The 16,789-nt window shown below is 37.8% G+C and overlaps 1 protein-coding gene across 1 annotated transcript in view; it reads right to left on the bottom strand.

Moving 5' to 3' along the window:
• The window catches only part of CCDC192 (coiled-coil domain containing 192), a 259,743-nt gene extending 243,174 nt beyond the window's left edge, over window positions 1-16,569 (bottom strand). Inside the window, exons 1-3 of the mRNA XM_027874640.1 lie at window positions 16,533-16,569; window positions 14,357-14,505; window positions 9,538-9,645 (exon numbers count right to left, since the gene is read on the bottom strand). Of these exons, the coding sequence (XP_027730441.1) occupies window positions 9,538-9,645; window positions 14,357-14,505; window positions 16,533-16,569 (294 nt within the window). The remainder of the gene's footprint in view (window positions 1-9,537; window positions 9,646-14,356; window positions 14,506-16,532) is intronic.
• Between the last annotated feature and the right edge of the window lie 220 nt (window positions 16,570-16,789).

Genomic DNA, 16,789 nt, shown 5'->3' with positions numbered 1-16,789 from the left:
AGTTGTTTTTCTTTTCCTTTTCTTGTGCTCCCTATGCTAGGCTTCCCAATCCTGAGGTCAGGGCTATCTAGTAACAGTCCCATGAATGGTGTAAGTGATAGATCGTTCTCTAAACGATGATTAGGACCTTCTCATCAAGGGATGGGATGAGGCAGGAATGGCAAACATAGGTGAGGCTATTTTTTTCCCCCATAAACGTAGTGATACTATCCTTGAGACATAATTATACAGGGAAATAAGGCTCAGGTCTTCCGTTAACATAGCTTCCTTGTAGCCTAAGCACAAAAACTAGTGTGGGATTCAGAAAACCAATGGATCTTCCCTCAAACTGGACACATACTTTTGACTGGCATGCCACCATAGCCAACACAAAGAGAACCTGCACCCATCTTTTCTCAGTACCTTTCCATTCTGTGACTAAGTAAACTTTCTTTTACTAAATGTTAAGTGATCTACAAGTCTCATTAAATTCCTATCCCAAACCTGAAGCTTAGTTAGACCTGGCCTTCAACAAGTACACAACAACTCCTGCTGCTGCTGCTACTACTATAATTACAATTTATACAATTATACATCAATATAATGTATAATATAAATACATAATATACAATATAATATAAATGCATAATATACATTTATACAATGTTTTAATGTTTACCAAACCCTTTAAATAATATACTATCTTATTTAGGTCCTTACTGAGTAAGAGAATGAGGGGTGGGGGTGGAGGAAAGGAGAGAATAAGGCCCAGATTATTGCTGGAGAAGTATTGTCACTGAATTTCAGTAACATTGATAGCTGCACTTGACATATTGTCAGTCTAGTATTCAAGTGCTTCTTTAGATCTCAGCTGTATCTTAAAGTTGAGAATTCATTCTACCTTTTTTAAAAAACATGCTTCAAGGGCTGAAGCACAGGATCTAGTTTCCAGGTAGTTAACTTTCAAACAATGTGTCTTTCAGTTTTTTGGGGTTTTTTTTGCTTTTTGGCTAGGCAGTGGGGTTAAGTGACTTGCCCAGGGTCACACAGTTAGTAGGTATCAAGTGTCTGAGGCCAAATTTGAACTCATGTGAACTCTGACTCCAGGGCTGGTGCTCTATCCACTGTGGCCACCTTTCACTTTTTGTCCTCCCAAATTCTCAACAATGACTTCACCAAGGAAGGGAACAGGAGATTCTACCCCAGGGCACTGGCCTGGTGAGGGCGTAGCATCCCTTACCCCCCACCATCCTACACTTCACCTACTGAGTCAGGAGATACAACCACCCCAGGCATAGTTTTGATTAGTTATGGCTCTACTTCACAAACCAAGCCCAACACACACTCATTTTTCATCTGTAAAATGAGGATATCCGTAGCATCTACCTCACAGAGTTGTTGTGAGGATCAAATGAAGTAACATAAGTAAAGCTCTTTACAAACCATAAAATGCTATTATCACTATTATTATTCTCTGTTCTCTCTCTGTCTCTATCACTTTTCCTTCTCACATTTCTTCCCCATCAGATTTACTTTCTTTTTAGCCACCACCAAATTTCTAGACTTTGCCTACTGCTAGATAATAAATTTTTACTTTGTTGAATGATATGCAGCGTAGACTATTCAGCTTTATCTAAATTCTGGCCATTTTTAAGTTTATTTGACTTTAATGCAGAAGAATTGCTCCCTTTTCACTCTGGATCAACTGCATCAATATTGTATAACTGTAGGTCTACAGAGACTTGAAAGATTATCTATTAGTTTCAAATTATCTTAATCTTATCCACTTGTTTCATATCGAGCAGAATATCAAAGAAAAATAATCATGCACAGGAAATTTTTTAAAAATTCTTTATATTCTGCTATTGTTCATTTCTTTCTTTTTTTTCAAAAGGTAATAAGTAAATTCCAGGGGGACAAAAAGGTACCTCAGAGATTTCCTAGTTCAACACCATCATTTTACAGAAAAGGAAATTGTGGTCCAGAAAAATGAAATGACTTGTCCAGGGTCACAAAGTCATTTAGTATAAGAACCAGGACTGGACTCCAGGAGCACCCATTTAGGAAGGCAGTGTGGTCCAGTGGAAAGAATACCCAGGTTAAGAGTCAGATGATCTGGGTTCAAATCTCAGTTTTCTCACATATTACCTGTATGATTTTGGGCAAATCACCTTTCTGGGCCTCAGTTTCCTCATCTCTAAAATGAGGAAGTTGGACAAAATTACTTCTGAGGTACCTTAAAGCTCTTAATTTATTCTCCTATGATCCCACGCAGCCCTGTGAAACACCAAGAAAATCTGGAATCTAATAAATGGTTTTCAGTAAAATTTACCCTTTCCAGTGACAGGATCATGCCTCCATATTCTTGATCCTACAATTATACAATATTGATACAATTAATCCAGAGTGAAAAGGGAGCATTTTTTCTGGATTAATGTCAAATAAACTTAAAAATGGCCAGAGTTGGATAAAGCTAAATAGTCTGCATTGCATCTCATTCAACAAAGTAAAAATTTTTTATGTAGCAGAAGGCAAACCCTGGAAAATTGAGGGTGGATAAAAAAAAAAGTAAATCTGATGGGGAAGAAATGTGAGAAGGAAAAGTGAGAGAGCTCCCTATATCTGGAAAAACCACCTCCCAATACCTAGCTACTAGGTAAATAAAAGGATTAATTAATTAATTAGAGGATTTGTTCTGTAAAATTTGGACTCAGTCAAAAGGCTGCACCCAACAAGGCCTCAGTTTCCCCACCCCTGACCTAGCATCTGGCCTACACCTGACAGTCTAAGACATTTTCAAATGCTTCCAATTGTGCAATTAAGGGTTTATAACACACTCCTGTGCTACTTTTTAAAAGCTCCCATCAGGGACAGCTAGGTGACGCAGTGGATAGAGCTCTGGCCTTGGAGTTAGGAGGACCTGAGTTCAAATCCGACCTCAGACACTTGACACTTACCAGCTGTGTGACCCTGGGCAAGTCACTTAACCCTGACTGCCTCACCAAAAAAAAAAAAAAAAAAAAAAAAAAAGCTCCCATCCCCATACTCCCCTGTACACAATCCATAGTTGCAACCATGTTGTTAATGTTGACCCAATTCTACCACAGGAATCCAATGTGCTTTCCTAATGTCCTTTTAAGAATTTCCATTTAGTGATTTAGAAAACATTATCTGCTGTCATTAAGATCAGTGGTCTTGGCTGTTCTTTTTGCAATTAAAAAATTTTTTTAAACTCAGGTTTTTATATATGTGGCTCTCCTGATCATTAGAAAACCATTATGAAATTCCCCAAGAAGAATCCCTTCTCATTAAGTTAGCCTTACATAACAGTCAAGAAAATTCCTCAGGGAAAAAAAAGTAGCACATAATTAATCTTTCTGATGCTAAAGAAAATCTGACATTTTGGAAACACTGCATGGCTTAACCTGGTAAGGAAGACAGTGGCACCCAGTGGACAAATGCTTGGCTGCCTGAGACAGGTACTCCAATTCCTATTAAGGAAAAAAATGAAGAAAAGTCTGTTGATTTTTGACTAACCCCCCCCCCACATTCCTCAGCTTACTCCCTATCACATAGGCAAACTCCACACATTTTCAAGATTTAAAAGTGGTCATATGAATAGGAAAGGAGAAGAGAATGCTTCTTTAATTTTTATTCTCTAACATTCAAATTAAAGAATTAGTGAAAGAAAAATCCAGGATTAATTACTTTGAGTAGTGTCTATATTTTAATTAACCTCCTTCAACAGTAGTAGTGAAGATCATCAATTCTAATAAAATAGTAAACTTAATTAAAAAAGAGTATTAGTGATATGATTTTTAGAGAAATAAGCTGAAGAGGCTTTTACCTTCTCAAAGTGATATATCAATGTCCATTTTCATTCATTTGGTTTTGAAAACTTTGGAACTATTAAAAGTGGATTTTGGGGAGAACAAAATTGCCTCAATTTTGTGCTATGTTTGCTGTTATATTCATTCTTTTTCTGTATGACAATTTATATACTGAATGTCTCCTTCAGTACCTACCCTCCCCTAATCACTTCTCAATTACTAAAGAAAACACCTAAGACTTTGAATTGTTCCTAGGAACTCACTTACTTCTCTTATCATATCTAATAATCCAATAATTAAAGTAGTAGGAGCTTAGCAAATGTCAATTATCTGACTATCTGGTAAAGAAGATGCTGTCTACCTTGTTCTGGTGCAAATGGCTATGCTAAAGACCTTTGTAACAGTTTAAACATCCTTTTTCTTTAGCTAAAAATATACCCTTTTCTGCCTAGTGCCCTATCTGATCTTGCCCAAACTCTTGGTCATGTAGCTCAGGAGGAGAGACTAAACATATGTCATCTGTAGAATTGTGAGACATATATGTCCATCACCTATTAATGGTATGTGTCACACTCAAGTGCATAAATAAACTGTAGTGTACTTCTCTGTCTATAAGCTAGCAAGGACCCTGAAAATTCTTGCAATACAACTTTAGTGGAGAAAATTTAAGGAAGAAAAATTAATTTAAGAAAGAAAATTTAGGAAGAAAAAAAATTAAGGAGGAATTTAAGAAAGAAAAAGAAGACCTAATCTCATGCAATTGTGCTATTTTTCTTAAAGCCATAAAAATTTTTGTTGTTCCTCCTTGGGCTCATTGTGATTATGATAATAACAATAACACTTTATAATTTAAAAATGCTTTCATATACATTCTCTTTTAACTGTAAAGTCTTTGAGGCCAGGAACAATAAATACTATATATATATATATATTTTTTTTTAAATTAAACTTAAGTATACAAGGAATCATAGAACTTAAAGCTAGAAAGGATGTTATCGATCATTCTAGTTCAACATATCTTTTGAGAGAGGAGGAAACTGAGAGCAAGAGAGTTCAAGGTATTTTTTCCAAGGTCAGAGGGAGTGATAAAGTTTAGATGGGTCCCTGTTATCACTGAGTTTACATTCCAGTAGTATATCCCCAGCATTTGTGCTTCATATTAATCATCTCAGTAATTAATTAATCACTCAATCTTTGCAAAATGAATTATTTTAATTAAATGTCAATTCAACCTAACAAACTTTTGAGGAAGAGAAATACCTAGTTGTTTCACATTACATATGTCATATATTCTTAGGATTAAAAAAAAACAACATAGAATCATTGAATATGAAAAGTCAGAGCAGATAGTACAATCTACTTATAAGGATGCACATTATATCCAGTGTAGAAACAGATGAATATTGTTATGGATGAACTGTTCTTTTCTCACCACTTGGCAGGGAAAAGCATATGAACAAGTTTAGGTACTGAAAGCTTTGTCAGCTTTCTGGGGTAGCATACATTTGCCTGCTGTGTATGTCCAGTTAAAGCCCTCTCTGCTAGGCCATTAGGCATGCTCAACAGCCTCAGTACCAGTCCACCCCACTCACTCACCCACCCACACTTAAAGAGGTTAGTTTATTTTGAAGCACCCTGAGAGCCTACAAAAATGACAATTCACCAAAGCCTCTGAGACTAAAGGTAGCTGTTTACTATCAGTCAGAGGACTTTCTGAGCTTATGATTTCTTTGACAAAAGGGACAGAAAACTGGTCTAGGAATATATGTCTGTATTTGATTCCAGATATTTCTTTGAGTTTATAATAGTCCAGCACCAGTCCCTCCATTCTGCTTCTCTCAGGCCCCACCCCCCACAATCCAGCTCTGCCGAACAAATGTCTCTTACCCTCAGAATAATTGCTCTTCCCTCATATTATCTATTTATCTGTAAATTAGTTATCTTAACTAACATATCACAAACAGTTTAAGATTTTGTTGGACAAGAGGTTTTTACATGCTTTAACGACATAAAAATAAAGAACATTTAGGAAAAGACTGAAGCTTTCAGATTCCTCCGTTACTCCCACCTCAACTGCTTCTCAAATAACCTGACAGAGTCAGGTGGAGGCAGGAAGTTAAAGTGAGCAAATAACAATAAATACCAGAGGATCCCAGGTGGGAAGAGGGAAGTGGAGCGGGGAAAGTTTTCACCCTCTCTGCCCTCTCTCTCATCTCACCCAGTTGGTAGACTATGCTCAGACCATCCTCACTGACCTGGCAGCAGAATCATTTCAATGCTAGGACTGACTCAACCCCTGCCAGTCTGACTCTCAGGACCTCTCTGCATAGTTTCTCTCTCTCTCTCCTGCTTCTTCTCTCCAAAGCTCCTCTCTCATGTCTTCCTGTCGGGAGAGTTTCTTCCTTCTTCACACGAGCCCCTTCAAGGTCAGGTTTGGGTCAGATACTTGAGGGCAGAATCTGAGTCACTGGCCATCTAACTAGTCAATACGCTCCTCCAAGTCTTTTCGACTGTGAATGTGGCCAAATGCATGTTACCCTTTATTAATTTCAGTTAGAAACTGTTGATAGCGATTCAATGATTGAATTAAAATGTTAATGAAACCTAATACCAGCTGTGTCCTCCTTTAATGAGGGCACTAAAAAAAATCCCCCTAAAAACCCAGGACTTAATTTTATCTCACAGAGAAGTTGTGCAGCAAATGTGTGTGTATATATGTATATGCATGTACATGTATTTATATACACATATATACATGCACATATATAGATATACATACACACAAACAATACACAAATATGTAAAAACACATGTACATATATGTATATGTATAAGGGGTTTTGTCTATGTGTAAACTATAATTTCATTAGTATAGAAAAGTCCCAGTAAAGAAACTCTTTCTACCAATGAACCTCATTGGTTCACTGTGAGGATCAAAGGAGCTAATGTTGGTAAAGCACCACTATGTGAAAGTCAGTTATTATTATTATTTTGGTTTAGAACTGTGAGGAACTCCCAGTAGTCATTTTTCAGTCATTTCTGACTCTTTGTGACCCCATTTGGGTTTTCTTGGTAAAGATACTGGAGTAGTTTGCATTTCCTTCTCCGGAAACTGAGGCAAACAGGGTTAAGTGACTTGCCCAGGGTCACACAGCTTGTAAGTGTCTGAAGCCAGATTTAAACTCAGGAATCTGAGTCTTCCTAACTCCAGGCCTGACACTCTAACCACTGCACCACCTAGTTGCCCCCTTCCACCAATGTAGATCAGCAATTCATTTGTAACTTATAGGCTTAGAGAAAACTATCTGTTGCACTAAGAGGTTAAATGATTCACTGGTATGTATAAAAGACCTGACCTCAGGTCTTCCTGACTCCACAATATGCTTGGTGCTGCCTCTTACGTTATATGTGAATGTATGTATTTATTTGTGTATGTCTATATATGTAGGTCTGATGTATCTATTAAGCCACTTGCTTAAAAAATAAATGCATTAAGTATTTGAGACAAATTAAATATGGGGAGGGTATCTGTTTCACAATAAAGGGTCAATCAAAGGTAAGAAGCAATTGGCATGAGAAGAAATATCACTGAATTTAACATAATACTAAGTTCTAATACTAACAGAAGTTAAAGGATATACTTAAATTTATATCATCCAGTCTCTCTAATCTCCAATTTCTCCCTTTCTACTATGTAAACTGATTCCTTTTCTTTCTACAAACAAGCTTCAATTCTCCCCATTCTCAAATCCTCACTTCCTACCACTACCTACAGTCCTAATCTCTTCTCCCTTTGTTAGCCAGACTCCTTGAAAAAGCAGCCTGCAGTTTGTGCTTCAGTTTTTTCTCTCACTTGACCCATTGCATTCTTACTTTTAACCTCTAAATCAACTGAAACTGCTCTTTCCAATGATCTCCTAATTCTAACATATAAAATTAAATGACCTCTCATCCTCCTTGACCTCTCTACTACATATTATGATGCTCTGTGGGTTCTACTCCTACCTGACCACTGCTCAAGTTATTGATTCACCAGCCATGTCATCTTCACTAATTGTACATATACCCAAAAGCTAGTATTTTCTCTCTGTCTCTCTGTCTCTCTCTGTCTCTGTCTCTCTCTGTCTCTCTCTCTCTCTCTGTCGCCCCATAAATTCCCGTGGGTTCAATTATCATCGCTATGCAGGTGACTTCCAGATCTATATACCTAGTCCTATTAGACAGTCATCTCTCTTGAGCTCCATTCTTACATTACTAACTGCTGACATTTCAAAATGGACATTCCAGTGACACTTCAAACTCAACATTTCTAAACTATCACATCTTTTCCCCCAAACCTTCCCCTTCCAAATTTCTGAATTATTGTAGAGGAAACAACCTTCTAACTATCCAGGCTGACAAACTCAATGTCATACTTAATTCCTTGCTCTCCCTCACCCCACATATCCAACCAGTTTCTATCTCCAAAATACCTATCACAATATTTATCATAGTTTCTCCACATTTCTATCTTTTACAAACATCTCCTTCTATCTACTCACACCACTATCATCATAGTCCAGATCCTTATCACCTCTCACCTGAACTATTACAACCTCTTTTTTCACTTTCTGCCTCAAGCTCCTCCCTGCTCCAAAACATCCTCCACACATTGGCCAAAGTGATTTTTCTAAAGTATCAGTCTCATCACATCACCACGTAGCTCCTTATTTTCTCCAAAATGGAATGTTCTCTTTGTAACTTAAAGCACTTCAAAACCTGGCCTCTTCCTACCTGAGCCTGTCTTCTTATACTTTATACTCCCTCCATAAACTCAACGATGCAGCTACCCTGGTCAATATTTGCTGTTCTTTCTTCCATCTGGATTACCTTCCATTTACTCTGAATGTATTTTGTATGTACTTACTTATTTACATGTTTTATCCCCATTTGAATATGAGCTCCTCGAGGGCAGAGGCTATTTTTGCTTTCCTTTGTACCCTCAGCATTTAGCACAGTACCATAGTAAGTGTTTAATAATTCCTCATTGATTTCCTCATTGACCTCTCACCTAGACTACTGCAATAGTCTCCTTTCTGGTCTCCCCAAATCAAGATTCTCCCTCAAATCCAATCCATCATCCTCTCAGCTGCCAAAGTGATCTTCATAAAGCCCAGTTCCCCCCACTCCTCTACAAATTCCAGCAGCATTCTCTTGACTCCAGGATCAAATTTAGACTCCTTCATTTGACATTTAAAGTTCTGTACCATCTGTCCCTTTTCTACCTTTCTAGTCTTTCTACATTTTAGTCCCTTCTGCCCACTCTGCATTCTAGCCACACTGACCTTAAATGCTCCAACTCTGGTTCCTGGGCCTTTGTACCAGATGTTTCCCCATGCCTTAAAACGTACTCTCTCCCTTATCTCCACTTCTTGAAACCCCAGGTTTCCTTCAAGACTCAGCTTAAGTGCTATCTTCTTCATCGGGCCTTTCCTGGTCCCCCCTCCCCAACCTACTCCCAGATCCTAAGGCACCCCCTCCCAAAACTTGTATTCATTTTACATATACTAATATGAGTAAATGTTGTCTCCTTCATTAGAATGTAAGCTCCTTGAAGGGAGGGACTTTAACTTTTGTCTTTGCAGCACTAGTTCTTAGCATCATGCCTCACTCAGAGTAAGCATTTTAGAAATGCTTGTTGATTTATTAATAATAATACACATTTCTAATTCAGGTGACAGATAGTTACCCGCTCTGTTAATGTCTTAGCCTTTTCTTCTGCTTCTTTTAGGCACATTTCCAAGTCTTCCATGTGTGTCAAAGCACAGGCCATCTGTCCTGATTCTAGGGCTTCTGTCTTTAAAATGATGATAATATATTAATTTTTTTATAACACAAGAATCAGTCACAAGTAACCCAATGGATCTAGTGGGCATAAACTTACTATAGCATATTACCAATGAAGGCTTGTCTGTGAGGAGGTACATAAAAGAAAGATGAGGACCTATGGTACAGGAAAAGGGTTTGGACCAGTCATGTGGTGAGAATAAAAAAATAGCAAATTGATATCCCAAGAGCTATACTGGTTCCCTCAAATTAAAAGAATCTGGGGGGGGGGGGAAATAAAACTCCAAAGCAGTGGATGGATTCCAAAATGTCATAAATGGCTCCCTTAATGAACTTCAGACTTCATTATTAGGATAAAACCTAACCAAATTAGGCGAGGGCCAGAAAACACATAGAAATCCTTCTCTTTCTTTAGATAGACTTTAACAACATAGTAAAAAACTTTAGGGAAAGAGAAATGTGTCTTACTTGACAGTTTAGACCTTGAGGGAAACATAAGAATTTCACATTAAATCTAAGTAATGAGGGCATTCTGAGAGTTGGAATCTGCTGGCTAGGATGCAGTGGTGAAGTGGAAAATGGCCTGTTTCTGGAATTCTAAGACACAGGTTCCCAACCTAGCTTGACCACTTACTGCTTATGTAACCTCAAGAAAGTTATTTAATCTTTCTGGGCCTCAATTTTCTCATCTGGAAAGGGGGAGGAGGGGGAGACTAGATGATCTTTAAGGTCCCTTCCAGCTAAAAGTCTATGATGCTACTCATGTTGAAATTTGGTTAAAAGTATTAACTTCACCTTTTATGGTAAAGTAAAAGCACATGAAAGAAAGAATTTATATGCTTTAAAAACAGATCGGTATCCCCCAGGACATCTCTGAAATCTCTCAGATCAGCAGATGGGTAGAATTTTCCATCCAAAACATTTCTAAAGTCACTTGTTCTTAACCACAGACTTTTGGGGATCATTAGATATCCTGAAAAGTATGCAAAATACAATCCTTAGAGCATGACCAGCTAAAAATTGTGCTGGTATTGCTGCTCTCGATTTGAGTTTTGTGGCAATGATATAGAAGTTGCAAAGTAACCTGAAAACAGAAAGAAAAACAATTCTGTATTATCTAATATTTAATTACAAACCTTCCTGTAATGTCCCTGCCTATGTTGTGTTCTGCAGCTCCCATTTCTAATTAGTCACAAAGTAGAGCCTCTTTCCTATTATTCCCTGGGCCTGAAGTCGTATATACAAATGTATGTGCATTTCCCAGATGCATTTAGCACAACTTCATGCTAAAATATAAATATGTATGTATACACACAGAATTTATGTTTGTGTCTATCACAGCATGGCATAGTGGACAGGTAATCAGGAAGTCCTGGATTCAAGTCCTCACAATGACACATACTGACTGTGTGGCTCTGGAAATGCAACCTAACCTCTCTTTGTCCCAGGCAACTCTCTAAAATCTAAGAGGCAGAGAAGGTGTCAGTCTGCATTGGTGGAGAAAATTCCTCATAAGGAGATCTCTATACTAAATTACAGGTTTGTCCCTCCCTCACAAAACACACACACACACACACACACACACACACACACACACACATTTCAGTGTTTGATGACAACTCATTTCTCTCTCTGGACACCATTCCTGTGAATGGTACCACTCTTTCTCAGTCCCTCCCTACATATATCTCCAAGAGCACAAATTTTCCTTTAGCTAATGTTTTCCCTCTCCTTCTGGAAGTAAAGTGTTAGGATTCTTTAAACTTTCTCTAGGAGAGAAGGAAAATGGCTTGAGGTCCCTGACTCAGATGAGGCTGACTTCCTCTCACTTTAACAAACCTTCTTCCACTAGAAAACTGCTGGCTCTTCCTACGCCTAGGACAGTTCAGATTTACTGACTCTCCTCTGCTTTTGGAGAGCTAAAATAGTGTGTTTCAATAAAATTTCTTTTGATCAACTCAAGTCCCCAGTTACACTCCCAACAATTAATTAGATACAAGTCTTTTTCTCTCTTTTTCTCTGTATATCTGGCCAACCATAATGCTACTCTCATACGCACTTAATTCCTCATAGGACACACAAACACAATGAATGTTATCTTAGAGAAGTTGGTTTCTTTTAAAACTCCATGTTATTTACGCAAAATGAACACTCTTAAAGAAATAAAGATCAGACATATGGACAGCACAAAAGCCATAGCAAGGTCAAGGGAGGTAGAAGAATCACAAGTTTTGTTCAGCAAACAGAAACATCATTGTCATATTCCATGTGGCTTCTACACAGTTCAGCAGCAGAAGGTTATGACAGTGGTTCTGAATAGCTTACCATCATGGTGCTCCACAGGCCTCTCTTAATCATTCAGTCACATATTCTCACAGTTCCTAATATCCCTCTTAAGAGATTTCAGCTCTTCCTTCTCCTTTAAGATTAGAGGAAGGGAAGATTGCCCCTTCCAGATAAATTCAGCCCTGATAGTCCTTAAATTGTAATACACTGAGCATTTCTGTCCAGTCCTTCAGGCATCCATTTCATCTGTATTCCAATTCCTTGTGGAAAGGGATGAAGCATTCATGTGCAATTCTTAGTTTTTTCCTTTGGTCATATGTCTTTGTCAATACCAACAAGTGTTCTATTATTACAATAAAACCATCTTAGGGGCAGTGGAACTTGATTTCAAAAATAAAATGTTTCATTTCAACTCATCTGTTCTCTTGATATGATATGATAGAATATTATTAAGATGTGGTCCTCATAGTTCATTCTTCTGTCTTATGCTATTATTAAAAACTCCTTTGTAGAAAGAGGTAGAGAAACTATATCAAGTCTTAGAGCAGGATCAAGAGTCGGGAGACCCAGTTCTAATCCAAGCTCTGCCACTTTGTATAGGACACCATATTTAGAGATTTAAGTGACCCTAGAGGTAATCTAATCCAATCCCATATGATATAGGCACAGAGGGGGTGACATGCATTGTTCCATATCACCCAAGAAATCAGAGTCAGATGGGGCAGATTTGAACTTTGAATTAAGGTCCTATGACTCCTAATCAGGCACTCTTTTCCTTGTACGATGCCATTGTACAATTGCACAAGTCAAATTACTTCTCAGGACCTTAGTTTCCTCATCTATAAAAGGAGGAGAAGGGATTCAGACTAGATGATCTCTAAAGTCCCTCCCTCTTGTTCTATAGTTTCACAATGCTTAAGAGGTTTCCTGAGATGTTCCCATCAATAGATATAATATTGTGATGTGTAGACATGACCTTGTGGTGGCTTTAACTCAATTTTCCCCCATCCATCAGAGCTCAGTGCTGCTCCTCTAGTTTTAAGGAAAGGATCTGCAGAGGTGAGGCTGCGTTCAGGAAGAAAGAAAATGAGGGGACCAATACAGACTCTGGCTACAGGAACGTGTGTGCTGCATGTAGCACAAAATGTTAGACTGAGATTCCATCGTATTGCCTTTTCCATCCCTGAGGCCAATATTGGAATACTGGTTAAGATTAATGAGCTTAAGTTTAGACAATCCTCCCAAATGTCACTGGGAAACTCTCAGATGCCAGTCCCCTTAGAGGAGTCTATACTAGCACAGTATTAGTGTCTTATAAGTCAGAGGCAAATGTCTGATTATCTTACTAATGTACCTGTTGATTAACTGAATTTTTTTTTAATAATGAGTCACTGAATCCCATTTATTTTGGATGACTTAATCCAGTGATTCCCATGTCATTTTATCAGATATTTAAGGCTATCTTTTGGGTAGCAAGGTGGTGTAGTGGATAGAACACCAGACCTGGAGTCAGGAAGATTCATCCTTCTGAGCTCAAATCTGGCCTCAGACGCTTCCTGTGTGACACTGGGCAAGTCACTTAACCCTGTCTGCCTCAGTTTCCTCATTTGTAAAAAGAGCAGGAGAAGGAAATGGCAAGCCACTCCAGTATCTTTGCCAAGAAAACTCCAAATAGGGTCACAAAGAGTCAACATAACTGAAACGACTGAACAACAAACGGCTATCTTTAATAATCTTAAAGGCATCACAGAATTACCGAAGTAAAATTTTGGTGCATGTTAATTTACAAGATGAAGAAACTGAATCCCAAAGAGACTGAATCCTTCATGCAAAGTCACATAGGGAGCAAGTGGCAAAAATGGTATTCACACCCAGGTTCTTTCACTGCAAATCTATTAGCCTTCATTAGTCTTTTATCTTAGCCTCTTTAACAAAAAAAAAAAAACAAAACAATACAATTTTGTAGATATTTAAAAACCCTTAAAGGCTCCTAAATATCTCTAGGGAAATATTCCTAGAATCAGTCAAATTCAGATATTGGTGGAAAAGGTAGGGAGGTGGTTCCTAGGTAGAAGCACAAGCTAAAGAATATGATTGGGAAACCCTCAAGACTGAATTGGAGAACTTGCAGCCAAAATGAGATTGTTTGGACAAGATCGGGACTCAGGCCATCCAACTTCTACAAACTTACTCCAGCAAAACCCTAAAGTTCACATCAGATACAAATAATGATCAGGAAATCCAATAAGAAACTATACTATGTGACTTCTTCCACACCAGAAATGCACCTAATGTCAGCCAGAAGGCCAGGAGCAATAGGAAAAAGTGGTTCCTCCAACAAAGTGAGCACCGTCATGACTGGAGATAGCCAAGGACATGTGTAACCTGTACAGTTCTGTGTCAGGAAGCAAGAAAGTCCGAAGGCAAGAAAGTACCCTTTGAAGTCCCAGGGAATTGCAGCAGCAGTGACCGACACTTCTCATGGTGCCTAGGCTCAGATAAATGAGGACCAAGGTCTCTGAGGTCTGTAATACTCTGTCTTGAGCTGCCAGAGAAGGGCCTGAAGATCCAACACCCTGAACAGCTAAGATCAAGGGAAAAATGAACCCCTGGAGGTAAAGGTCCACAAGAGGGTCCAGGGAACCCAGGCCCAGATCAAGCAAGGATAACCACCCCACCCAAAAGCCAAGCAGGGATCAGAATTTGACCTTAGCATGGTACCCCAATTCAGAAACTAAAGCAAGAGAGATGAATAAATCAAAGAAACACCGTTCAGCATAAAAGTATTACAAATAGAATTCCATAACTATAAGAGGGTATTCAAAGCAAAAGAAATGGATTTTCCACAAGAACTACCTGAATACGTAGAAGAAATGAAGCAAAGAGGATAGATAGATACACAGATACATAGATAAAAGCCCTGAAGGAAAGAATTGGAAGGAGAATAAGAAGTTTTAGAAGTTAAGCAGGAAGAAAGGGAATCCCTGGAAACTAGAATAGATCAAACAGAAATCAGTAGCTTCATGACACAACAAGAAATATTAGAATAAATTCAAAATATTGAAAAATTGGGAGAAAACGCAAGGTACCTGATATCAAAAACAACTGGCCAAAAAACAAGTTAGAGAGATCACTTAAGAATAATTGGATTTCCTGAAAACCATAATTTAAAAAAAAAATGGACCACTACATTTCACAAAATCACAAATGAAAACTGTCTAGAACCAGAGGGCAGAATGAAGATAGAAAGAAATTCCACCAAACCTGAAACAAATTCCAAAAGTCAGAAGTCCAAAGAATGCCATGGCCAAAATCCAGAGTTTTCACATCAAGAAAAAATAATGTAAGAATGCAGCAAGAAATGATTGAGGTACCAAGGAGCCATAGCCAGAATCACACAAGACCTGGCAGTTTCTACTTAAAACCAGAGGCGATTTTAGAATGCAATATTTCAAAAGGCAAAAAAGATACGCTTACAATGAAGAAAAATATAACCTTACAAAGAATAATTTACCCTACAGAGCTGAGTATAATCCTGCAGAGGAAAAAAAAAGTGGATCTTTAATGGAATAGACTTTTACACATGTCTGATGAAAAGACCAGGGCTAAGTAAGAATTTTGAAATATAAACACAAGAATCAAGAGACACCTAGAAAGGAGAATTTACTTCAGCAACTGGGAGGCACTGTATGATAATGCAGTTCTAACATTCTAATAGGGAGAAGAAACAAATATCCCTTCAGAACCTTAATTTCATCAAAGGATATTGAGTGAGTTAAATTGGAAAAACAGAGAACCTTGGAGAGTGGGATGGATTGTTTCTGTTTTGAGGGTTGTAAGCAATGAAGAGAAGGGAGAGTAAAAGGAGGAGCATACTAATATAAAAAGGAAGAATAAAAGAGTGAAATTCGATATTTTTAATAATTGGGTTATGTGAGAAGCATGGAGGAAGGGATGGGGAAAGTGGGCATCAGATGAACCTCATTCTTATCTGAAATAGGAAAGGAGGGTTGACTAAGGTTTTAGCTCACACCCAGCAAATTGCAAAAATAAGAAAAAATGGCAACAGTCAATGTTGGAGGGGCTGTGAAAAGATAGCCACACTGACATATTGTTGGTAGAGCTGTGAAATGGTACAGTCATTTTGGAAAGCAATTTGGAATTATGCAAATAAAGTCCTTAAATGTCTATACAAGGCCTTTGAACCATTATTGGTCTTATACCCCAGGAAGTCATTTATAAGGGAAAAAAATTTCCCATATACGCCAAATTATTTACAGCAACACATATTGTGATAGCGAAGAATTGGAAACAAAGTAGATGCCCATCAATTGGGGAATGGCTCAATAAATTTTGGTACATGAATGTAATAGAATTTTACTATGTAGTAAGAAATTATGTGTGTGATAAATACAGAGAAACGTGGAAAATTTATATGAATTGATGGAGAATGAAGTAAGCAGAGCTAAGAAAACATACACAGTAACCACAATAATGTAAATGGAAAGAACAACACACCAAAAAAAAATCAAAAGTAAATGTAACAAAATTATAAATATCAAATAGACCTCCAATGAAGAGATATGAGAAGACAGCCCAACCCCAGCCTACCTTTCATGGAGGTGGGAGGTCCACAGGTGTTACACATTGCACGTGCTTTTGGATGTTTTCAATGTATTAATCAATTGTTTTGAACTTTTTTTTCCTTCTCTAAAAAAGTGCTTTTTGTCAAATGGGATGGTTTGCTAAGAGGGAGTGGGAAAGAGATACTTGGAATATTTTGGTGATATAAGAAATAGAAAATACCAATAAATACTTATAGAAAAAAGAAAAAGAGGGTTGAACACACACCTTTTCTCCATAACTTA

This window comes from Vombatus ursinus, unplaced genomic scaffold (genome assembly GCF_900497805.2).
Source record: "Vombatus ursinus unplaced genomic scaffold, bare-nosed wombat genome assembly UNPS02014807.1, whole genome shotgun sequence".
NCBI classification, from domain to species: Eukaryota; Metazoa; Chordata; class Mammalia; order Diprotodontia; family Vombatidae; genus Vombatus; species Vombatus ursinus.
The sequence above is the reverse complement of the archived record's forward strand: the minus strand, read 5'-3'. Positions and strand labels throughout refer to the sequence as shown.